At 43.4% G+C, this 25,968-nt stretch overlaps 1 protein-coding gene and 2 pseudogenes across 1 annotated transcript in view; all 3 read left to right on the forward strand.

Annotated features, from left to right (window-relative positions):
* Positions 1-25,968, forward strand: part of CNTLN (centlein) — a 309,550-nt gene that overhangs the window by 120,629 nt on the left and 162,953 nt on the right. Inside the window, exon 10 of the mRNA XM_083184414.1 lies at positions 18,901-19,074. Coding sequence (XP_083040540.1) covers positions 18,901-19,074 — 174 coding nt within the window. The remainder of the gene's footprint in view (positions 1-18,900; positions 19,075-25,968) is intronic.
* On the forward strand, positions 799-918 carry LOC146039701 (5S ribosomal RNA; annotated as a pseudogene).
* Positions 5,989-6,108, forward strand: LOC146039712 (5S ribosomal RNA; annotated as a pseudogene).

Raw genomic sequence — 25,968 nt, forward strand, 5'->3', positions numbered from 1 at the left:
ATCAGAAAATCCATACAAAACCACTGGGGGATCCTATTGATGGACCCAATCCTTAAAGAAATCTTACCCCCAAGACCGGACATTGTCTACAGGAAATCGAAAAACTTAAAAGACCTACTAGCACCCAGTATGCTAAAAACATCTAAGCCCTCCTCAAAACTACCCAAATGCAAAGGGTCCTATAAATGCGGGAAATGTGTGATCTGCAAATACCTTCATCCTAACAGAAAACAATTCACAGACATTGGGGACAAGAATGAATTCCAGATTAAGGATTTTATGAACTGCAACTCTACCTCCGTTATATACCTACTGGAATGTACGTGTGGAAAGAAATACGTAGGGAAAACCAAACGCCCACTTAAAATCAGGATTCAAGAGCACGTAAGGAGCATCAAAAACAAACTTGACAACCATGCTGTTCCCAGACATTTTTTAGCAACCCACAAATCCAACCCAGAGGATATGACATTCAAAGCGATTGAACATGTCCAGCTGGGAGAAAGAGGAGGCGATCTGGCAAAGAAACTTTCCCAAAGGGAGATGTATTGGATATTTCAGCTCCAGACACTACACCCCAATGGTCTAAATGAGGGATACGAAATTGCCCCGTTCCTGTAAAGGTCCTGTAACCTTCCCTTGAGATGAACCTTACCCCTTCCACACAAGCACACCACACCCCACTCTATCCTTCTTTGTTTTTCCTCCTTATTTCTTCATCCTTTATCCTTCTATACACCATAGTCACTCTCTGAGCAAATAGGTACCCAAGTCCGAGAGGATTCCAGAATCAAAAGAGATTACAGTCATACCACACTGGCAATGCCCAATCTCGTCCGATCTTGGCAGCCAAGCAGTGTCTGGGCCTGTCCAGTATCAGGACAGGAGACTACCTGAGAAGAATAGGTACTGTAATGAAAGAAATAAGGAACCTCGAGATAAGGACAAAATGAAAGTACCAAGGCTCAGTGCACACATACTTGCTCACCTCTTTATATATCTCACCTTTATACCTGTCACCTAAACCACCGATCTCTCTCACGGATAGATATCTTACAAATAAATAGTCATATATAGACACCTGGTCCACTCACACCAGTGTCATTTATAAGCACTTCCTATTATGTATTTATTAAATATTTATATGTAATATTACATCACTCATTATAATTTATTAAACACTCTGTCATACTAATTCGCTGCTATATGTAAATATTGTTTACTTATTATTATTTTTTACTTATTTATTCACATCAAATACTGTTATAATCATGTAAAGAAATTTTTGTGTACAATGCTGCTGCTAGACATCGCTATTAATATTGGTATATACTATGGTTATAAATATTGCTACTAAGTCAGATGAAATTAACTTGTGCAAACGTCCAAAATACAAATACTAACCTGATACATCTTATATTTTCATGTACCATACGAAATCGATATAAAACGAAAGTATGAACAAAACCCAGTGAATCCAAATGTCCGCATAAAGAACCCACTAAGATGGCTGCTTCTCAATGCATAAATCCTTAAAAGTCCCCGGAAAAATGGCCGCCGAGCAGAGACAAAATCTATCTCAGAGCTGATACAGCGTGCATCACAACTACGAATCTGAATGACAGCCGCCACAGCCAACCCGTGCACAGCGCTCAAGACCAGGAAGTGTGGCAGAACAGCACATCCGCTGTAGAAGGGCGGAAGACGCCCAGTGAAATGAACTATCCCCACACAGGAAACGGGGCGGAAGTGACGTCCGCCTACCGGAAGTGGGGACGCGCATCCCCCAATCAAGCAATATGTCTCATTTCTTTTATGTTTTCTATGTTTATTTCGCGGTTTCTGTAACTATAAGCTAAAGGGCAGATAATCTCCCTAGCAACTATGTTAAGAGGATGAAATTCCGTCTGATACACTTAATCATGAAAACGGAGGCCACATCCTACAGGATGTGACCTCATTACCATGTGCACTAGGCATAGTAGTATAAATAGAGCCCCATACACATCTCTCCATCACCCCTTGAAGAAGTCTTCTAAGACGAAACGCGTTGGGCAGAGCCTGCTGACTCCTCCACTAAGTTAAGTTATTCACTTTTTAGACTTTTTAAAGTGTATATCATATATAAGAAAAAATTTTTTTTAAAAAAATTTTTTTAGCATAAAAATTTCCCCTCCTTCATTTTTTAGCACTCATTTTTTAGCACTCACCAAGTGTAGGCTTTTTAAGTAACATTGCCGCATTTTACTAATTTTCTATTGTTTTTTCTATAGAACTTGTATCTGTATTATTGCCTGTTCCCCCCCTTTTTTGGTGCTATTGTGCACCTTTCTGTATCAAATAAAACTTTTTTATTATAAAAAGTTTCCTAGTACATAGGTATTTATTGTCGCTGTTCCTCTATTCCAACCATTTGTAAATTTCTATTGTGGCACCCCTTACCAAGGTGTCCCTTTTTAGAGGCTAGCTGACTTCCCTTTGTTTTTTAACAAGGGATACCAGTGTACATTAAAACTGTATCATATCCGGACAGTCTGAGGACATAAGTGGCGCCATACATCTTTTCTTTCCCTGGACATTTTTTGGTTTTATTGTAAGGCAGCCTGGTGTCAAGACGTCTATAAATATGTTTAGGAATAATGAACGCACCACAAAAAGAGATATGCTGTGCAAAACAATCTTTAATGAGAGTAAACAGACAAATGATACCGGACCATCACAAGACCTAGATGACTTATTCTGGGCTATAGAAAAAACGCTCACAAAGGAGGTAAAAACCTGGTGGGATATACAAGGACTCCAACACTATATTTCAGTGAATAGGATCCCAAGAGGTCTGAGGATCCAAAAACAACCCACCTTTGGAAACCAAGACACCCCATTTATGGAGAAATGGGATGCCACCCTTCACACATGTTACCTGAGTTTGATGCAGTTACTGATTGAAGAGAAGAAGAAGACCTTAGCAGAATTGGAACTTAGCATCAAAACACAGGAAGGAGTTTTGGAAACACACAAGGACACAGAGGACTATAGAATAAATGAAAAAGTCCTAAACAAGAAACTAGAGAGAATAGAGGAGGACGTCATTAAAGGCAAAGAGAAAAAATTCCTGAGGGATAAGACAGACTATGACCATGGTAAGGTCAAGAACTGGAGTAGATTTAACAACCATGAAAACGTAACACCTCACGACAACAGAAACAAATGGAAACAAACTGCACAAAAGAAAACATCAATAAGACGAAAAAGCTATGACTCACCCAATAATGTACCAATAAGGACCAATAACAGATTCACAGCGCTGCAAAGACTAAGATCAAATGGAGAACAAGATATACACGCCGCATCATCTTCTTCTTCTTCTTCTTTTTTGTCCCAGAGCACGGGGACAAGAAGGAAGGAAGATTGGAGAGTGGTCTTGGAGGAAAACGTAAAACAAGCTTCCCCCTTAAAAAGAAGATTGCCAGACGAAGAGGAAAACGAGGCAGCGGGAGGCAGAGATCCCAAAAAAAGAGCGGCATAACGAAGCAGGACATCGCAAAAATGGCAACCAACAAAGGCATATTCAACCTATCAAAACATGAACTCACAGCCCCAGAGGTCTCCCTTCTGGGGAAGGGACTCTCCTTTGCACCCACTAGTAACATGAACAGGTTTGAGACGTACATCGACCTAAACAAGTTTATTCGAAAATTAACACTAAAGAGGCATTTCCTGAGGAAAGATGATGTTATAACATCGAACTTTGAAAATAGATCAAAATCAGGTCTAAAACCAACATCGAAATATTACCCAATCGAGTCAAAGGGGTCAAACATCAACATCTTCTATGACCTGGTAAAAAAGGACCTATGTGACACAGAACAAGCACCAGTAAAAACAAAGAACCTGACGAATTCCGAAAGGGAAGCACTAAAGAAACTACAGAAAGATAAAGAGGTAGTACTAAAACCTGCTGACAAAGGGGGGGGTATGGTCTTAATGGACCGAGAAGCCTATGTAAGAGAGGCAGAGAGGCTCCTGGCAGATGAGAAATCATACAGTAGACTCATGAACGACCCAAAAGACACATACATAGAGGAATTACGTACTCTTCTGCTACAAGGACTCAGGACCAACATTTTAACAAAAGATGAATATCAATTTTTATTAAGATCAGACCCCATTACCCCAATCTTTTACTTTTTACCAAAGGTCCACAAGTGCATGACCAACCCACCCGGAAGACCCATTGTGGCTGGTATCGACTCATTGACCTCCAATTTGTCCCAGTATGTGGACATCTTCCTAAATAAACATGTGAAATGCCTACCCTCGTATTTAAAAGACACAACAGCAGTACTGAACACTATAGAAGACTTTGAATGGAAGGAAACCTACAAATGGGTAACTATAGATGTTCAGTCATTGTATACTTGTATTGAACATCACAAAGGAGTAGAAGCCTGCAGAAAATACTTGGAAGAAGATGCCTCACTTTTACCAGAACATACAAATTTTATCTGCGATGTAATGTTTTTTATTCTGCACCACAATTATTTTAAATTTCAAGACCAATTTTATTTGCAACAATGCGGAACTGCAATGGGGACTATATTTGCGCCCAGCTTCGCAAATCTTTTTATGGGACACTGGGAGAACCTTTATATCTACAATAACCAAGTTTTTAAAAGTGCTATAATACTATACAAAAGGTATATAGACGATATTTTAATTATTTGGGACGGAACAAACGCACAATTCGAAGAATTTTTTAAAAACCTGGACAGCAACGATTTGAACTTGAAATTTACTTCCAATATACAACAAGAATCCATAGAATTCCTGGACCTGATCCTGACGCACGAGAACAACAAAGTTATAACCAAGAACTTCGTAAAAAGTGTAGACAAAAACAGTTACTTACACCATAAAAGTAATCATTTGAAGAGATGGAAAGAAAACATCCCATATTCTCAATTCCACAGAATTAAACGCAACTGCAGTAAACAGGAAGACCTGGAAGAACAACTTACCCTGTATGGTCAGCGTTTCATGGAAAAAGAATACCCAGCGGGCCTTATAGAAAAAGCAGCAGAAAAGACAAGGAACACGAGCCGCACGTCATTGTTGACATACAAAACCAAGGAAGAAGACAAGAGAGAATCGGTAGCATTCATTACTACTTACAATCGACACGAAAACACAATCAGAAAATCCATACAAAACCACTGGGGGATCCTATTGATGGACCCAATCCTTAAAGAAATCTTACCCCCAAGACCGGACATTGTCTACAGGAAATCGAAAAACTTAAAAGACCTACTAGCACCCAGTATGCTAAAAACATCTAAGCCCTCCTCAAAACTACCCAAATGCAAAGGGTCCTATAAATGCGGGAAATGTGTGATCTGCAAATACCTTCATCCTAACAGAAAACAATTCACAGACATTGGGGACAAGAATGAATTCCAGATTAAGGATTTTATGAACTGCAACTCTACCTCCGTTATATACCTACTGGAATGTACGTGTGGAAAGAAATACGTAGGGAAAACCAAACGCCCACTTAAAATCAGGATTCAAGAGCACGTAAGGAGCATCAAAAACAAACTTGACAACCATGCTGTTCCCAGACATTTTTTAGCAACCCACAAATCCAACCCGGAGGATATGACATTCAAAGCGATTGAACATGTCCAGCTGGGAGAAAGAGGAGGCGATCTGGCAAAGAAACTTTCCCAAAGGGAGATGTATTGGATATTTCAGCTCCAGACACTACACCCCAATGGTCTAAATGAGGGATACGAAATTGCCCCGTTCCTGTAAAGGTCCTGTAACCTTCCCTTGAGATGAACCTTACCCCTTCCACACAAGCACACCACACCCCACTCTATCCTTCTTTGTTTTTCCTCCTTATTTCTTCATCCTTTATCCTTCTATACACCATAGTCACTCTCTGAGCAAATAGGTACCCAAGTCCGAGAGGATTCCAGAATCAAAAGAGATTACAGTCATACCACACTGGCAATGCCCAATCTCGTCCGATCTTGGCAGCCAAGCAGTGTCTGGGCCTGTCCAGTATCAGGACAGGAGACTACCTGAGAAGAATAGGTACTGTAATGAAAGAAATAAGGAACCTCGAGATAAGGACAAAATGAAAGTACCAAGGCTCAGTGCACACATACTTGCTCACCTCTTTATATATCTCACCTTTATACCTGTCACCTAAACCACCGATCTCTCTCACGGATAGATATCTTACAAATAAATAGTCATATATAGACACTCATCAAATTAAGTCTAATCACCTGGTCCACTCACACCAGTGTCATTTATAAGCACTTCCTATTATGTATTTATTAAATATTTATATGTAATATTTCCTCTACATCACTCATTATAATTTATTAAACACTGTCATACTAATTCGCTGCTATATGTAAATATTGTTTACTTATTATTATTTTTTACTTATTTATTCACATCAAATACTGTTATAATCATGTAAAGAAATTTTTGTGTACAATGCTGCTGCTAGACATCGCTATTAATATTGGTATATACTATGGTTATAAATATTGCTACTAAGTCAGATGAAATTAACTTGTGCAAACGTCCAAAATACAAATACTAACCTGATACATCTTATATTTTCATGTACCATACGAAATCGATATAAAACGAAAGTATGAACAAAACCCAGTGAATCCAAATGTCCGCATAAAGAACCCACTAAGATGGCTGCTTCTCAATGCATAAATCCTTAAAAGTCCCTGGAAAAATGGCCGCCGAGCAGAGACAAAATCTATCTCAGAGCTGATACAGCGTGCATCACAACTACGAATCTGAATGACAGCCGCCACAGCCAACCCGTGCACAGCGCTCAAGACCAGGAAGTGTGGCAGAACAGCACATCCGCTGTAGAAGGGCGGAAGACGCCCAGTGAAATGAACTATCCCCACACAGGAAACGGGGCGGAAGTGACGTCCGCCTACCGGAAGTGGGGACGCGCATCCCCCAATCAAGCAATATGTCTCATTTCTTTTATGTTTTCTATGTTTATTTCGCGGTTTCTGTAACTATAAGCTAAAGGGCAGATAATCTCCCTAGCAACTATGTTAAGAGGATGAAATTCCGTCTGATACACTTAATCATGAAAACGGAGGCCACATCCTACAGGATGTGACCTCATTACCATGTGCACTAGGCATAGTAGTATAAATAGAGCCCCATACACATCTCTCCATCACCCCTTGAAGAAGTCTTCTAAGACGAAACGCGTTGGGCAGAGCCTGCTGACTCCTCCACTAAGTTAAGTTATTCACTTTTTAGACTTTTTAAAGTGTATATCATATATAAGAAAAAAAAATTTTTAAAAACATTTTTTTAGCATAAAAATTTCCCCTCCTTCATTTTTTAGCACTCATTTTTTAGCACTCACCAAGTGTAGGCTTTTTAAGTAACATTGCCGCATTTTACCAATTTTCTATTGTTTTTTCTATAGAACTTGTATCTGTATTATTGCCTGTTCCCCCCCTTTTTTGGTGCTATTGTGCACCTTTCTGTATCAAATAAAACTTTTTTATTATAAAAAGTTTCCTAGTACATAGGTATTTATTGTCGCTGTTCCTCTATTCCAACCATTTGTAAATATATATATATATATATACTCACGACAGGAGGCGGCACTCGAACAAGAAATCCAATAAGGCAGGTGTACTTCAACGTTTCGAAATTTAATTCATCATCAGGAAGTATTTACAAAAGGCAAACATACAGTATTTATACATACCACCAGTGAAGTGCATCAAATCAAGAGCTCCGAATCTCCCGCCGCTGCCGCTGGTATGGTGACGTCAGCGCGACCGTCGCATAGCATATGCGTCAGTACGCTGACTCCCTCTACCGCGTCTGCATGCGGGTGACGTGGGAGTATCCATGGAGACATGAACACAAGTCCTAGGTGACCAGACGCTAATGCCCGGCAACCATATTAACAGCGTAGCACATATTTATTACATTGCGGACATGAATCACCCACTGAGCTCATAAAACTACCATAATGAAAAGTGACACAGACACTAAGGAACATATGAAAAAAGGAAAATAAACCTACACCAAAACCAAATAATGACATACAGTTAAAACCAATATCATCAAGAAAATAAAAAATCAGAAGAAAAGACAAAATAGAAAACATTCAAATATAAAACAGGAATCCCTTCGGATGCCGAACATGACAACCTGCTTATGTATATAATCATATCCAGAAAAAATACCATAGGTGGAAGCCTATTAATCAATCAATGAAAATGCTGTGTAAATCTGGTATATGCCCTGCAGGGAACCAAGTGCTAGTACAGCGATCTATGGCATGACACAGCCTATAAAAAACAATGGAGCCCCCGAAATTCATTTAGACCCCGGGGTGCCACAGTGTCAAGACGTTTAATCCAATTAGCCTCACATTTCAATAATTTCAGTGAGCGATTCCCGCCTCGTAAGGAGGCCGGGATATGATCGATGATCATATATCTTAGCATGGGCATAGTGTGACGGGCTTCCAAAAAATGCCGCGCCACTGGCTGGTCGCTGGAACCCTTTTCCAGAGCCAGCTTAATGGAATGGCGGTGTCCTGCCATCCTTTCTCTGAGTGTACAATCGGTTTTCCCGATATAATGGAGACCCCCATCGATGATATAGTTTTCAATTTATCGTCCCATGTCCTCACAGAGGCTGAGCACAGGGTGCTCAATAAAGGCCTTTCGTTTGTGCCTACCACCCGTTTGGACGATATGCAATGGGACATTGAACGCTATAAACTTAATCGCTTATTGAAGTTGAAAGAACACTTTAATAAAAAACCTGTGACCCCTAAGCCCATTGATTTACCGTTGAATCCTGGTTCTGTCATACCACCTCAGGTATTGAAGCTACAACCTAAGTCTGTTTTTGAGCCTGTTTCCTATAATCACAACATTAAAACGTTTATGCATGCACTTGAAAAGAATGTTACCTCTGTTGTTAGACCTAAGCAGTATGGTAAAAATAATTCTAGAGCTAATATGTCAAAAGATGAATTTGAGGCATTGCATGATTTGGGTAATTATCCAGATTTAGTTATTAGGCCCGCCGACAAGGGCGGAGCCGTGGTTCTGCAGGACTTAGATGATTACAAATGTGAGATCTCTAGGCAATTGGCTGTTCCTGGTGTTTATGAGGTGTTGACACATGATCCTTCCGGTGAATACACTGCTCTTTTGAAAGAAATCCTTGACACTGCTGTGGCTAATGGTGTTATCAGTACCTCTTTGTCCGTTGCGCTCACTGTACCCTACCCTGTGGTCCCATTGTTATAAACGTTGCCTAAAATACACAAGGGGCTTCAGGCACCCCCAGGGCGACCCATTATAGCTGCCCGTGGCTCTATGTTTCAAAACATTTCTACTTACATAGATGCCCTGCTCCTGCTTTGTATCCGGGCTTCCCCGGGGCACCTGCTGGACACCACAGCCTTTCTGAACTTGATCAGTAGGTTGGGGGTGATTCCAGAGGGCAGCCTATTATTCAGCATCGATGTAACAAGCCTCTACACCATCATTCCAACCCAGGCTGGAGTGATGGCGGTTAGGAGACTTCTTACTGGCAACGATAATTATGTGGGACCCGACATTGACTTTGTATTGTCTCTATTGGAGTTTGTGTTGACGCATAATTTCTTTTTGTACGATAGGACGTTCCATCTGCAGCTCGTTGGTTGTGCGATGGGGTGTAATTTTGCCCCATCGTACGCCAACGCATACATGATGGACGTCGAATAACAACTTTTTTTCAGTAATGTCGACATTTCCCGATATATTTTTGCCTACACTAGGTATATCGACGATCTCTTCATGATTTGGACTGGTTCCAATGAGGAGTTCGTCGATCTTATCGATGGGCACAATGACACCGACAGCCCGGTGAAATTGACATATGCTGTCGACAGTGGGGCGATTAGTTTCCTGGACGTGGCACTGAAGGTGGTCAACGGGTTGGTGGAGACTACGGTCTTCACTAAACCCACAGACCGGAATACTTTTTTACATGCAACAAGTTGCCACCCTAGATCCAGTAAATTTAGTCTGCCCTACTCACAGTTCTTAAGGGCCAGGCGTATATGCAGCACGGACGTTCTGGCTAGTGAACAGATTGATGTCATGATCACTAAATTTTCTACCAGAGGTTATGACATTGGACTGCTACAGGAGGCCAAATCGAAAGCTCTTTCCAAAAATAGGGCCGATTTACTTAAGTACCAACCTAAAAAAAGCAGTGTCAGTAACAGGTTACCCTGGGTTAACCATTATAATGTGTACAGCCATGACATTAGTAAGGCCACTAAAAATCTGTGGCCTCTCATCCAGATGGATGAAACCCTGCGCATGGGTGATACCACGATAATGCCATGTTACACTCGTGGCAGGAGTGTACGTGACATTGTCGTCAAAGCCGATGTGGCAGGGTTACGTGGTGGCAATCAGGACCATTTTTTGGGCAGTAAACCTGGTTGCTTTAAATGTCTTAAATGTATTACTTGTCGAGCCTTGATCACTGGGACCTCTTTTTGTCACCCTCATAACGGTACCAGAATCTTTTTAAAACACAGGGTAACATGTACCACCAATTATATTGTGTACATGATATCGTGCCCTTGCTCCCTCCATTATATCGGGAAAACCGATTGTACACTCAGAGAAAGGATGGCAGGACACCGCCATTCCATTAAGCTGGCTCTGGAAAAGGGTTCCAGCGACCAGCCAGTGGCGCGGCATTTTTTGGAAGCCCGTCACACTATGCCCATGCTAAGATATATGATCATCAATCATATCCCGGCCTCCTTACGAGGCGGGAATCGCTCACTGAAATTATTGAAATGTGAGGCTAATTGGATTAAACGTCTTGACACTGTGGCACCCCGGGGTCTAAATGAATTTCGGGGGCTCCATTGTTTTTTATAGGCTGTGTCATGCCATAGATCGCTGTACTAGCACTTGGTTCCCTGCAGGGCATATACCAGATTTACACAGCATTTTCATTGATTGATTAATAGGCTTCCACCTATGGTATTTTTTCTGGATATGATTATATACATAAGCAGGTTGTCATGTTCGGCATCCGAAGGGATTCCTGTTTTATATTTGAATGTTTTCTATTTTGTCTTTTCTTCTGATTTTTTATTTTTTATTTTCTTGATGATATTGGTTTTAACTGTATGTCATTATTTGGTTTTGGTGTAGGTTTATTTTCCTTTTTTCATATGTTCCTTAGTGTCTGTGTCACTTTTCATTATGGTAGTTTTATGAGCTCAGTGGGTGATTCATGTCCGCAATGTAATAAATATGTGCTACGCTGTTAATATGGTTGCCGGGCATTAGCGTCTGGTCACCTAGGACTTGTGTTCATGTTTCCATGGATACTCCCACGTCACCCGCATGCAGACGCGGTAGAGGGAGTCAGCGTACTGACGCATATGCTATCCGACGGTCGCGCTGACGTCACCATACCAGCGGCAGCGGCGGGAGATTCGGAGCTCTTGATTTGATGCACTTCACTGGTGGTATGTATAAATACTGTATGTTTGCCTTTTGTAAATACTTCCTGATGATGAATTAAATTTCGAAACGTTGAAGTACACCTGCCTTATTGGATTTCTTGTTCGAGTGCCGCCTCCTGTCGTGAGTGTGTGGTCCCTGGGGGGATTTTGGATGGCACCGGCTTCTATTTGACGTTGAGGTTGTGCTGCTCGACTACCTGGACTATATATATATATATATATATATATATATATATATATATATATATATATATATATTGTGTTGCACTTTCTTTTGACTTGAAAACAGTTTGGTAATAAAACTGAAACGTTGTCATCGACACCTTGTACCTGCTATTATTATATGAGCCGCACCACTGCCGCCTATGTTGTATTCCCTGTGAGGGCACCGGAGTAAGTTACCTGCAGTTGTCTGGAGTGCCGGACCTCCCACCTACACTATATATATATATATATATATATATATATATATATACTGGAGGGTCTTCGAAGCCTCTGCCGCCAACCTAGATGAGCTAGCTGACATAATGAAGTGACAGTCTATGCCAGCTTCTGCGAGAACCTATGTGTAACAAATTAAAATGGTCTGATCCTTCAGCAACAACAAGCCATGGTTTGGCAGTCATCTAAAGAAGCTCCGCCGCGTCAAAGAGGAGGCCTACAGCAGTGGGAACAGGGACACGTACAAAAAGGCCAAGTACTCCCTGAATCGAGAAATCAAACTCGCAAAAAAGAAATACGACTACAAGCTGACAAACAACCTTTAAGCAAACGACCCTGCGGCAGTCTGGAAAAGTATGCAAGCCATCACCAGCTGCAAGAAAGCCCCATGGGTGGCTTCAATGCACCAGGAACTGGAGAATGAGCTAAACACATTCTACTGTAGATTCAAAAGGAGAGTGCCGAACACCAGCCAACCCCCCGACCATAGCAGAACTGCTCTGCCACCTCCTCCCCCTGGACCCCCCCCCCAGGACCGAGAAGAGATAGAAACCCTGTTCAAAAGGTTCAAACCAAGAAAGGCCGCAGGTCCTGATGGAGTGTCCCCATCTACTCTAAAGACCTGTGCAGCTCAGCGTGCCCCCATCTTTGCTGCAATCTTCAATGCCTCACTGGAAACGTTTACATTCCCCACCTGCTTTAAACGCTCAATCATTGTTCTGGTGCCCAAGAAGTTACCTGCTAAAGACCTAAATGACTACAGGCCAATTGCCCTGACATCAGTGGCCATGAAAGTACTCGAAAGACTGGTACTGAGGCACCTGAGAGAAGTGACCAACCCCCACATAGACCCCTTTTCAGTTTGCCTACCGCGCGAACAAAAGCATTGAGGATGCAGTAAACCAAGGGCTACACTACATCCTGCAACACCTAGATCGCCCTAGCACCTACGCGAGAGTCCTACTCATCGACTTCAGCTCGGCGTTTAACACAATCTCCCCCTGTATGCTGCAGCCCAAACTTCTTGCCCAAGGAGTCCCAGAATCAACATGCTTCTGGATCGTGAACTTCCTAACAGCTAGGGAACAGGTGGTGAAAGCCGGAGCCTACACATTGACCTCACTCACGATCAGCACTGGTGCACCCCAAGGATGTGTCCTCTCCCCCCTGCTCTTCTCCCTCTACACCAATGACTGCTACTCGGCTGAGCAGCCAGTAAAAATCATAAAATTTGTAGACGACACCACAGTCATTGGCCTAATTGAAGAAGGGAACAAGACCGCAGAAGAGGTGGAGAGGCTAACCAAATGGTGCTCCATGAACAACCTTGACCTGAACCCCACCAAGACAGTTGAAATGGTGGTAGACTTCAGAAGGAAACCGTACATTGTGGCCCCACTAGTCATCTCCAACAGCAAGGTATCACAGGTCGAGACCTTCAAGTTCCTACAGTAGGAACAAAAATATCCTACAACCTCAAATGGGGCCCCAACATAAACACTACCGTCAAGAAGGCCCAGCAGCGACTATTCTTCCTGAGACAACGCAAGAAATTTGACATTCCACAAGTGCAAATGCGCATCTTCTACACGGCAATCGTGGAATCAGTCCTATGCTCCTCGATCACAATTTAGTATGGAGGGGCCCACGAGTCCCCGTACAGGAACTGCACTCAGCTAGGGTAAAGAAGCGCGCGGTGAAGCTTTACCCTGGCCACAACCTATTTGACATGCTCCCATCAAGCAGACGCTTTAGGTCGATCCCTGCCAAATCATCAAGAACCGCAAGAAGCTTCTTTCCGACAGCTATCCGCCAATTAAACAATCTATGACAACCTAATGCAAATAGTAACGTCCAACTGTGCTTGCTTACCACTGAAACGTAAAACACTCACTGTATGTATGTGAAAAAGTTGAAATGTCTTGAATGTCTCATCCCCTCTTGTACTCCACTTGCTTGTAGCTGCACCATAATCGGCAAAAAAATCCTAGTTTACGCGAGTATATTTGGCCAATAAAGTTGATTCTGATATATTTATACATATATATGTGTGTGTATGTACAGTATGTGTGTATCTATGTATGTATGTATGTATATATATATATATATATATATATAATGTGTATATATACACAGATGGGGCTGGCTACATCTTTGCAGGGCTGGCGTTTCTAACGCCAGCCCCACCAGGGGGCGCATGCGCACGAGACGCTCGTGCGCCCCGGGCAACGGAGCCTGCCTCCGGTCCCCGCCATTACCCTCGCCGCCCAGAGTGCCCCCCCCCTAACCCTGAAGCGGAGACGGGCAGGGACATGCAGCGTCCCCACCGAGAGACTGGGACGCGCGTGCATGTGAGACGCATGCACGTCCCAGTTCAGTGAAGCCCCTGCCGCCGGCACTCGCCAGCGGGGTGGATCTGACGAGCCCCGGCCAAGGATGGCAGGGGCTCCATCTGTGTATATGTGTGTGTATATATACAGATTTTATAACAATGGATTTCTTAACTGCCATTGCAACCTATGTACAAACACTGCTGCCATACAACTAAGTAATTAGCAGGTTGTTTTTCCTACCTGCCTGCTATTGGTTCAGCTTTGTTTTGCTAATGAAATTCAAAACCTTTTTTGCATGCAATTATTCAAAATGTTATTACCCATACTGAACACTCAGTGACTTAAGGTGGATTAATTAAACTGTAGCTGCTTTGCCATCTGGGTGCAACATATTTAGCTTTTTTCCTATAAGGAAGATTTTTCATTGAATGGAGTCTTTTTGAGAATGTAGTTGCCAGGTTGTGTTCTCTAAAAGATAAATGTTTGCAACAGCCTCAATTAATGAAATCGTAAGTGCATTGAAAAAGAAATGGTGGATGATTTTCTATTTTTTTTTTTTTACTCTTTCCTGCAAGCTGATAGCACAAAATGGGCTAATATATTATTAGATGAGGATATGTCTATCTCCAAAAGCATAGACAAGAAATGCAGGTACTGTACTTTCTTTTCACACATCCACATAGAGAGGAGAAGGGGGGCGGTAGAGATGACATGCATAAACATAATCTGACTTTTATGGCTCAAGCGGATTCATTAAATTAAAGCACTTGGTGTTCGCATTTATTAATGAACTGGTGCCATATGCTTTAACCACCCTGGTCAATAGCTGATAAAGAAAAGCTCTTGTTCTGAAAGAGTAAATTAGGAATAAAAAAGGAGGGAGAAACAGCTGGATAAAAATATCCTTTTTTTTTTGGTCTTGTATCAGAGGAGTTTCTTTGATTTTAGTAAACTACAGCCGAAGCAATATGGCTCACAATTTGTGACCCAAAGGTAGTCATATATTACTGGAATACAGCCTACTGAGCCTCACATTACACAGATGTGAAGGCCTGATTATAGCTGTTTCATAATTAACAGTGATCCGATTTGTTTTGTGGCATAAATGGTGCATGTGTAGAACATTAGCCATGGCACTCTCATTCAAATTCAACTGAAAGGCTCAGCGGCAGGCGGGTCACGAGCTTTAGGGAGTTGAAGCACAAGCTACTCCATATGTTCTTGCTGCATCTTACTATGGCTATGAGTGCAAGTTAAGTTCCCTAAAGAACCTAATCGTGTTCTGTAATTACAGCGCGGCTTTCTGCTGGCTAGAAATGAGGGAAAAGCTAAAACACTCCCTCATCAGATAATTTGTAAATTACTTTACATGGCGGATGCCTAACTCGGTTGGTTTTCAACTGCTGAAATTATAAATAATTGTAACAGATGTGGCAATATGGCTGGTCTCCAATAAACGAGGCCCTTGGTAATTTGGCCGACCCTTTGACAGGCCAATTTAATAAAATGTGAACAAAATCGTCTTGCTAATAATTTATCATCCTTTTTCCCCACTGAATAAACTTAATTACCCTAGCAGTTAACAAGGTCACACCCAGATGCCAAACTCTGCTACAGTTTTGATAATGCAATCAGGAATTGAGAGGTGATGACAGTGTTGTTGTTTTTTCATTACCTGGCTTCACATAAACACAGGTGGCGTAGCTTTCTTGTCAGTTTTTAATAATTACAAGCTATTATGGAATGCATAGTTAGCAGATTGAAAACCACACTTTAGTGAATTTGTTTGAGCATGATTGAGATTGTACTGTATAGAGCGAATACTCAGGAAGTCTTCTTTATGCTTGTAGCCAGCTCTACTATTTTTATAGGTGACATCAGTGTTCTGCGCTTAGGAGTATCACTGCAAGAGGAGTCTAAGACGATTGGTGAATCCTGACATTAGTGACCCTTTCCCTTGTAACCTTACTGTGTAACGTTTAGATCACAGCTTAATTGGCTCCAAAAGAGGCATGTTTGAAGACCTAGAATTAAGGTTCTAAGGTGTAAGGTTATGGCCATCTAGTGTACGTGACATATACATTACTTGCAGCATTACAGTCCTGCCAGTGAGCATATTTATAGGCATGGTGCCATTTTAACCTAGCTCTATATGTACTCTGTATACATATATTTTTAGCTTTGTCAATATATGTTATATAGTGTATCTATATGTACAGTAGATCAGCAGTTATTTGCTTTATGATGCATAAAACTATAGCTATATACCGGTAATTGGAAATACACTGTAAATATGGAAGAATGTGTGAAAAAAAGGAAAAAGCAAAAGAGCATTGGTTTTGGAGGTTCTATTTTGTCATCAGTCTCTCGTGCAGCTTTTATGTTTTGTTTTGTGTTTTTGGCATCCCTTTCTTTTAGCTGCTTAATTTGATTATGATGTTTTATATTCCCATGCCTTACTTATAAATCCATTATAAAAACATGCATATCCAAGTATGTGTTAATATACACTTCAAAACAAGTTTGATATATGAATTTAGTATCACAGTAGTTTGTGCATTCTTGTGGTCTTTAGGGGGTATTCAATTAGCCAGAAAAAAATATTTTTGTATTTAGTTGCAGGCATTTTACATCTTTATTTGCAATTGCCAATTCACTTTTAGACTAAAAAATAGGAAAAAATGCCCTTAATTTCACTGAAAACAAGTGGATTGGTGAGTAGTGAGTAGGTAAATTTTACCGAAAAACCATCGAAAGTGCAGTTTTTTTAACTAACTAGTTGAAAAAACTGCACTTATTTGAATAACTCCATAGTATCTGGCTTTCTGATGCCAATTTTCCCCTCCTCACATCATGGCACAGACCCTGTTACATGTCTGTCCTTAATAACATGATTACATGTATAGACAGGTTACTTAGGAGATGAAATTTAGGAACAGCAATGTGCTCAGACTGTAGTCAGACACATGAAAATATGGCCCTCCAGCTGTTGTAGGACTACACATCCCAGCATGTCCAGTCACATTTATGCTAATTAGACATACTAAAATGGTTGCAGGGCATGATGGGATGTGTAGTTTGACAACATCTGGAGGGCCACATATGGCCCACCCCTGCAAATGAACAGCAGTCACCAAAAAAGAGGTATGCCAGTCTCCAAATGACCAAAAACACAAACTTAATCATACATATACCACAGGATTAAAGATAAGGATTACAAACTCATCTTTGTGGCCACAGTTTATGCCAGTTACGTTAGCCGCTTTCAGAATAGCACCATTCTTCCCTTGCAGGTTTGCATCGCTACGGGCTCCGTGTCTCGCTCCGTTTCGCTCGCCACTACTTTACTAAAGGTAATAGATGGTGGTGTGGACACAGGAGGGTGGCATGGACCCAGAGTGGTGCGGGTTACACAAGTTCCGTAGCATAAACTGTGGCCGCAAAGATGAGGAAGTACCAAATAAACTGTAACTATAAAATATTCAAAACACCTGCACTTCTGATTATCCGGTATTATTGTACAGAAATATAAGCTGCCTTAATCAATAGGCTCACCAGTATAACAAGTAGTGTTCTAGATGTTCTAGATGTTTTTAAATTCAGTGAGTTGAGGGGTCCGGAGGTACCTAGCACTGAAAAGAAAAGGCAGATTCTTTTAAGTCCTTTAAAACTTTGTTTTTCTAGTACATCTCACTTTGAGATTGAGATCTCGGGAATTTGAAGGGCAAGTTAGTGGCTTAAACACTTTTATTCCTCAAACCATTCCAGAACATTTTTGTTTTGTAACACTCTGAGGGCCAGATATACTAAGCTTGAAAAGTGATAAAATGGAGAGTGATAAACCATCAGCCAATCAGCTCCTATCTGCCATGTCACAGGCTGTCTTTGAAAGATGACCGGTAGGAGCTGATGGTGTATCACTCTCCATTTTATCACTCTTCATAGCTTAGTACATCTCGCCCTGAGAGAGGCCACTACCAACACTGGATTTTGACTATTCTATAATAGTATAAACAGATGGAGCCGCGGTTGTTCATCCTACCGGTGCGCCAGATCATTCCGCCCTGGCGTGCATGGGATGCGTATACATGTGAGATGCTCGCACACCCCATTCGGGACAATAGGACACGCGTTCCCTTTTTCGGTGGGATGAACAGCCGCGTCTCCATCTATAGTACAATAGCATGCATGCGCATACAATTATGGCTTGCGATATTACCTGCGCAAGAGAACGCATTGCATCCCAAGGAAATCTTAACATGGTGAAATTTGAACTTGATGCAATGCGATTTAAAAAAATAATGTTGAGCGGTGTTTAAAAGATACGGGCAGGTTCTTGGAACTTGTTATAAATTTCTTATGAATGATATGCAAAACACTTTAAATGCAGTTCAAAGTATTTAATTTGAAGAAAGGGACTGCAGAAAACATTATTGGCCTCAGGTTCTGAAATATATTGGGAATAATGACTCTTTCCAGAAATGTGTATGATCTATTAATTGTGTAATCTAATTTCCTCTATCATTTTGATTTTAATTACTGTAGAACTTGGAACATCCATCTCTGGTAGAACTGGAACTCATAATAGCTTCGCAGAAATCGGAAATAACATTTCTACAGGACAAACTTAAAGCAGCGAATCTCAAGTTAACTCAAGTAAATAATTGTAGAAGTGATGCACTTGAGAACAGCATCCTGAGGGCTGGGAGAACGTATGAGGTACGAAGCCTTTTATTGTCTGGTGCATTTGTGTCAAATTGAGGTTATTCGAATAAAAATGCTTTTCCCACTAGGATTTCAGGAACTAACTTTTTTTTTAATAATCTTCCTTATAATTTTTGCAACTGCTTGAAAGAATGATTAAACCATTTGCCAAAGGCTTGTTATGTTTTGTTACATGCTGTGATTATAACATTTTAAAAAGAACCTGCTCTGTAGCTGCTAAATCTCTCTATACACTTGTGTGAACATTTGCCCTGTATTTCTTTCGACTTTGCAGTTAGGCCAAGATGGGTAAAGTAAAACTTTTGCCCCTGACATCTAGTTGTCAGTTTACATTAAATCACAGATGACATGAAAATACATTAATGAATCAGTAAAATTGTTGGGAAACTATTTAAAACTATTTTTGCTTCATATTTCTGATACATAATTGTTTTTTCTACTCTTTTTTTTTTTCTTCAAGACAATTTTATGACATTTTATTAATTGGTCTCTGCCACTCGTGGGGTTCAGAAAAGGTACCTAGAAACCATGACATTCCCTACCTACCTCTGATCATCACTAGGGATCATCAGAGGGGAAATAGAATAGTACCCGAAGCCTGGCGAGCGCAGCAGTACACCAATATGGTGTCCATGTTGCCATTCGGGAAAAAAAAAATTAAAAACCCATGTTGACTGTCAACCTAGCCATTGTCGAGATAATACTTGTGTTGACCTCCCATCCTTGTTGACCTAAGTCATATCGACCTTTAGTGATCAACTCGATGCATGTCGACTGTGGGTGGTCGAGCCAATGACCCATGCCCCCCCCCCCCAAAAAAAAAAAAAAATCTAGCAGTAAAGTGAGTCCATAATAAAAAAGAATTGTGCTTTGTAGCTTCAGACTCAGGCAGAGTGCAGTTGCGTGAAAAAATAAAATGCTCGGCATGGCTCACTCGCATAGCAAGGTGTATTAAATCTAGGTTTTTATGACACACCTGTACATAAAAATTCACAGCTATCCAAAATAAGCCAAGGGTGGGCTAATACCAGAATCAGATTTTAGTATCCTCTGAACCAAAATCCTCTGTATGATGGAAAAGGGCATCTATGATCAAAACAGATATTTAACTAGCATAATGTTTTTATGCACCATACTGTACAGTATATATTTTTATTTTCATTTTGAAGACCTATCCTACAAATACCTAGATTTTGGGCTGTAATAAAACCCACCGTCCCATGTGATGGAATAATCCCTTCCATTCATGTATTTTCACGCATGATGAATGTTGTCTATAACAATCTACACTATGTATTTTTTTTCTATATTGATTTGATACTTATTCTAAACAAATATTGGGGACAGGAAGGAGAAATTGCCTGCTTTTCATCAAATTCTCTCCATCAGTTGTTGTTCTATATCCTACATTGATAAAGACCACTGTAGTTGAAATGTATTGTAGGGAGTGACCACATTGAGCCCATGTTGTCCAGCTGTCCAGTCCTTTCTATACTGTAAAGCAGGGGTGTCAAACTCAAATTCATCGGGGGCCGCATCAGCAGTTTGGTCACCCTCAAAGGGCCGCTGTATAATAATAATGCAATGACACCACAGGCTGCTCCCGCTGTATAATAATAATGCAATGACACCACAGGCTGCTCCCGCTGTATAATAATAATGCAATGACACCACAGGCTGCTCCCGCTGTATAATAATAATGCAATGACAGCACAGGCTGCTCCCGCTGTATAATATAACAATAGTAATGCCATGACACAAATTATTATACAGGGCGAGCAGCCTGTGGTGTCATTGCATTATTATTATACAGAGGGAGCAGCCTGTGGTGTCATGGCATTACTTTTATATTATACAGGGGGAGCAGCCTGTGGTGTCATGGCATTATTATTATACAGGGGGAGCAGCCTGTGGTGTCATGGCATAATGCCATGACACCACAGGCTGCTCCCCCTGTACAATAATAATGACACCACAGGCTGCTCCCCCTGTATAATATAAAAGTAATGTCATGACACCACCACCAGATATATTGTTTTTTTATGTAACTTACTGTATTTTATCCCTCAGGCTCCTTTACTGCTGCTGCTGCTCCAGTAATTTCAATTCCACTCTCTGCGCTGCGGCCTGTCCTGCTGCGGCCCCCCGACTCGGCCTGCCTTCCTTCCTCTCTGCAGACGCGTGGGTGGGAGGCGTCATCGTCATGACGTCCCCACCCAGCGTCTGCCACTGCCTCGATAAGAGGGAACAGGCTGCCGGGCCCTCCTCCACGTAGCCGTTTAGGCCGGCGGCCATGTTCCTGTGGCCACAGACATCTTAAAAGACCACAGGAACATGGCGGCCGGCAGTGCAAAAAAAAAACCTCTCAAAAAAGAGAATAAAAGGTGAAGGCTGGCGGCGGCTGCGCGAGCCACATGACGAGGTCTGTCGGGCCGGATTTGGCCCGCGGGCCTTGTGTTTGACACCCATGCTGTAAAGAGATTGAAGTAAGGCAATTTTCCAAACTGTCTGTTAGCAAGCCAATACTGGCATATTTTTTCAAGGATTTTATTTATTGTATTAAAATTATGTGTATTTGATTTAGTTTTTTTCTCTACCGTCCAATGGGATACTGGGCTTCACTACTATGGGGATTGAGACCTCCGCAGGAGAGACAGGCACATAAAAGAACTTTCAGTGTGGGTGCACTGGCTCCTCCCCTCAATCTCCCTCCACTAGTCAGTTTTGAAAAATGTGCCTCAGGAGAGGCAGTGCTTCTGGATGCTCCAGAGTTTTTTCCACATTTATTTTCAAGTTTGTTATTTTGGGGCGCTGTAGTGACCACACAGCTGTCCTGCTTCGTGGGTGTCAGGGGAAGGGTCAGTCCCCGACCTCTTCAGGTGCAGAGCTGACCCTGCTACAGGACAATCCAGTCCTGCGTGGGACTTGTCACCGCACAGCATTGCGCTGTAGCGAGCAAGTCCCCTAGCCGCCGCACACCCCTGACAGGTCTGAAGACATCGGTGGTGAGTACAGGCTGGGGGTCCCACAAGGGGTCCCCGCAGCCATTTCTGGTGCGGCAAGACGACGGCTAGTAATGGCGGCTCTCCAGCAGGGACCGCGTGAACACCGTGTCTGATAACTGGCATAGGGGTGCTGCCGCTGGACCACCAGGGACACCCCTCAGGGTATAATGTATGATATATATATTTTACACCTTTAATAATGTCAGTATAATTATATGTAAGCGCCAGCTCCGTGTAAGGGGGCGGGGCTTCACTCAGAGCGGGACCAAGCTCTGCTGGGCGCGCGCTGTCACTTCCTGCTTCTTCACACGCTGCCAGACTCCATTACAGGGCTCCTCACTGGCGTGGTGGATCCGGGTACTTGCAGCACGGCAGAGACAGCAGGTTTTTATAGCGATTTAGCGCTGCTGCGCTATCTAGCTTAGTCAGACACTGTGTTGTTTATATATCACTGTGTTTAGCGTTACCAGCTCACCCAGATCTGTGAGTTCAGGTTAAGGGTGCACTTGGCTCCCCAATTGCTCTGTTTTTCCCCACTGTTTAGTTACAGACACAGCATAAAGCAAGCACATAGTCTGTTTTTCACTCAGAGGAAACACATCCAGCAGTGTGTGCACGTGTGTGACTGCGTGGGGGTTGTGTTTGTTACTACAGACATTGTAGTACTATCTCATCATGGTGAAAAAGTTCACTTGTATGGTGTGTAGCACCAAGTTTGTGCCCAAGTCACAGTCCCAGGTTACTTGTGAGGCTTGTATGTCACCACAGCCCAGTAGTGCTGACACCCAGATCAGTGGGGTTCCCCCACAGCTTGCGGGGCAATCGCAGGCAGACGAGCAGGAGCCTGCGTGGGCCTCCAACATAAAGACCTTGTTGGACTCTGTGGCTTCACAGCTTTCCACTAACACTCAGCAAACGCAGAGGGTTCAGAGGGAATTGTCCATGTTATCTGCCAGGGTGGATATTCTTCATACCCAAAATGTACCTCCCCCGCCCGCACAGCCTCAAAAGAGGCAGGCAACTGCTATGGATCCTGACACAGATGAGGACGATGAGGACATATTGGAGGAGGGTGAGGAGCAGGGTCTGCAGGAACCAGCTCCTGAGACGGCAGTACATGGTCCCGAGCCCCTTATCAGGGCCATTAGGGATGTTTTAGATCTCCCTGTAGAGGCATCCACAGAAGGAGATCCTTTCTTCATGACTCAGAAGAAACAGCCAGTGTACTTCCCTGAGCAGGCAGAGTTAGAAACTGCTTTCAGGGCTGCATGGCAAAACCCTGATAAGAGGTTTACTCTTTCAAAAAGGTTCACAAATGCATATCCTTTTGAACCTTTGGGCAGAAAGAAATGGGAGGAGCCACCGGTAGTGGACTCCTCTGTTTCCCGCCTTTCTAAGAAGGTGTTGTTACCAGTCCCAGGGGTATCCACCCTTAAGGACGGGGCGGACAGAAGGCTGGAAGCTACCCTCAAGTCCATATATACGGCTAGTGGGGCATCCCAGCGTCCAGTTTTAGCCAGCTGCTGGATGGCCAAGGCTATTCATACCTGGTCAACCCAGATTCAGGAAGGCTTGTTGGGTGACATGACTGTGGCCCAGATAGGGGACAGCCTGCGTCACATTCAGGATACCGCAAAAATCCTGTGCGAGGCACAAAAGGAATTGGGCGCAATTAACGCGCGCAATTCAGCCATGGCGGTGTCAGCCAGACGGGCCTTGTGGCTGCGGCAGTGGTCTGCAGATGTAGACTCAAAGAAGAGTGTGGAGGGTATTCCCTTTACAAGAGAATGGCTGTTTGGCAGTGAATTAGACGGTTGGATTTCCAAAGCCACGGCAGGAAAATCTACCTTCCTTCCATCAGCCCCCACGGTTGCAAAGCGTACCTTCACAGGTGCTTCCCAGCAGTCCTTTCGTGGGAACAGGTTTCGCCCCAAGGCTAGGGGCGCCTCCAATGCCAGCAGGGGCACGAGAGGCAAGTTTAGGAAGCCTAACACCTCCAACACCCAGGACCGTCCAAATGCCGCGACTTCCTCTAAGCCTGCAGCATGACGGGGTTTTCCCGCCACGAGACTCTCTCGCGGTGGGAGCGCGATTGTTGCATTTCAGCCATGTGTGGGACGCCTCGGGTCTGGATACCTGGGCCAGAGGTCTCATTTCTCTAGGTTACAAGCTGGAATTCGACAAACCCCCTCCCAGACGATACTTCAGGTCGGCACTTCCAGCATCCCAGGAAGATCAGGTGCTCCTTCAGGGGGCCATTACCAGGCTGCTTCAGTCTCGGGTAATTGTACCGGTGCCAGTCACGGAGCAGGGCCAGGGATATTATTCCAACTTATTCCTGGTACCGAAGCCAGACGGCTCAGTAAGACCCATCCTGAATCTAAAGTCACTGAACCCCTTCCTGCGCGTGTTCAAGTTCAGGATGGAGTCCTTGCGCTCTGTGATCGCCAGCCTAGAAAGAGGGGAGTTCCTGGCCTCTATAGACGTCAAGGACGCCTATCTACACATTCCTATCTGGCCCCCACACCAAATCTATCTCAGGTTTGCCTTGGGGAACGACCATTACCAATTCCGGGCGTTACCTTTCGGCCTGTCGACAGCCCCGCGGGTTTTCACAAAGGTAATGGCGGAAATGATGTCACTACTCAGGCTCCGAAGGGTGAATGTAGTGCCATACCTGGACGACCTGCTAATAAAAGCAGGGTCGGCGGAGGCTTTAAGCAGTGCTCTCAATCTGTCCATACAGGTTCTAAGAGACCACGGGTGGATCCTAAACATGCCCAAATCATCGCTGGTTCCAACCCAGAGGATGGTTTTCTTGGGCATGATCCTGGATACATCAGAACAAAAAGTTTTTCTGCCAATGGAAAAGGTCACTGCAATACAACAGCTGGTCAGGGAGGTCCTACAGTCACCTCTGGTACAGATCCATCTTTGCCTCCGGCTTCTAGGCAAGATGGTGGCTTCATTCGAAGCAATACAATTTGGCCGCTTCCATTCCAGGACCTTTCAATTGGATATTCTGACAAAATGGTCCGGCTCCCCCCTGCAGATGCGCAGAAGGATTGGCTTTGCAACAAGAACCAGGATCTCGCTACAGTGGTGGCTAGATTCATCCAATTTGTTGGCAGGCAGACGGTTCCAGATCCAGGACTGGATTCTGGTAACCACGGACGCCAGCCTGAGGGGCTGGGGAGCTGTGACACAGGGAGTCCGCCTACAGGGTCGATGGTCTCCACTGGAGTCAGGCCTTCATATCAACAAGCTGGAGTTGAGGGCGGTCTACTATGCCCTGTTACAGGCAGCTCCATTGTTACAGGGAAAGGCGATCCAGGTCCAGTCGGACAATGCCACCACTGTGGCCTATATAAATCGGCAGGGTGGTACCAAGAGCATGCCTTGCATGAGAGAAGCGTCAAAAATTCTGTCCTGGGCGGAACAGAATGTCCAGGCCCTGTCTGCCATTTTTATCCCGGGGGTCGACAATTGGGAGGCGGACTTCCTGAGTCGTCACGATCTTCACCCGGGAGAGTGGGGCCTTCACACTCAAGTGTTCAATGCCATAGTGGATCTGTGGGGGCTCCCTCAGATCGACCTGATGGCTTCACGATTGAACCACAAGGTAGCAATGTACTGTGCACGGACCAGAGACCCAGGGGCGATAGCGGTGGACGCTCTCACCTGGACCTGGGATTTCCAATTGGTGTACCTCTTCCCACCTCTCCCATTGTTGGCTCGGGTGCTAAAGCGGCTCCGGCATCAGGGGACGGAGGCCATACTGGTGGCACCAGACTGGCCAAGAAGGGCCTGGTACGGGGACATTCAGGCCATGCTAGTGGAAGACCCGTGGCGTCTGCCCCTAAGAGAAGACCTGCTCCTCCAG

The sequence above is a fragment of the Crinia signifera genome, chromosome 1 (assembly GCF_055691185.1).
Source record: "Crinia signifera chromosome 1, ASM5569118v1, whole genome shotgun sequence".
Taxonomy (NCBI): Eukaryota; Metazoa; Chordata; class Amphibia; order Anura; family Myobatrachidae; genus Crinia; species Crinia signifera.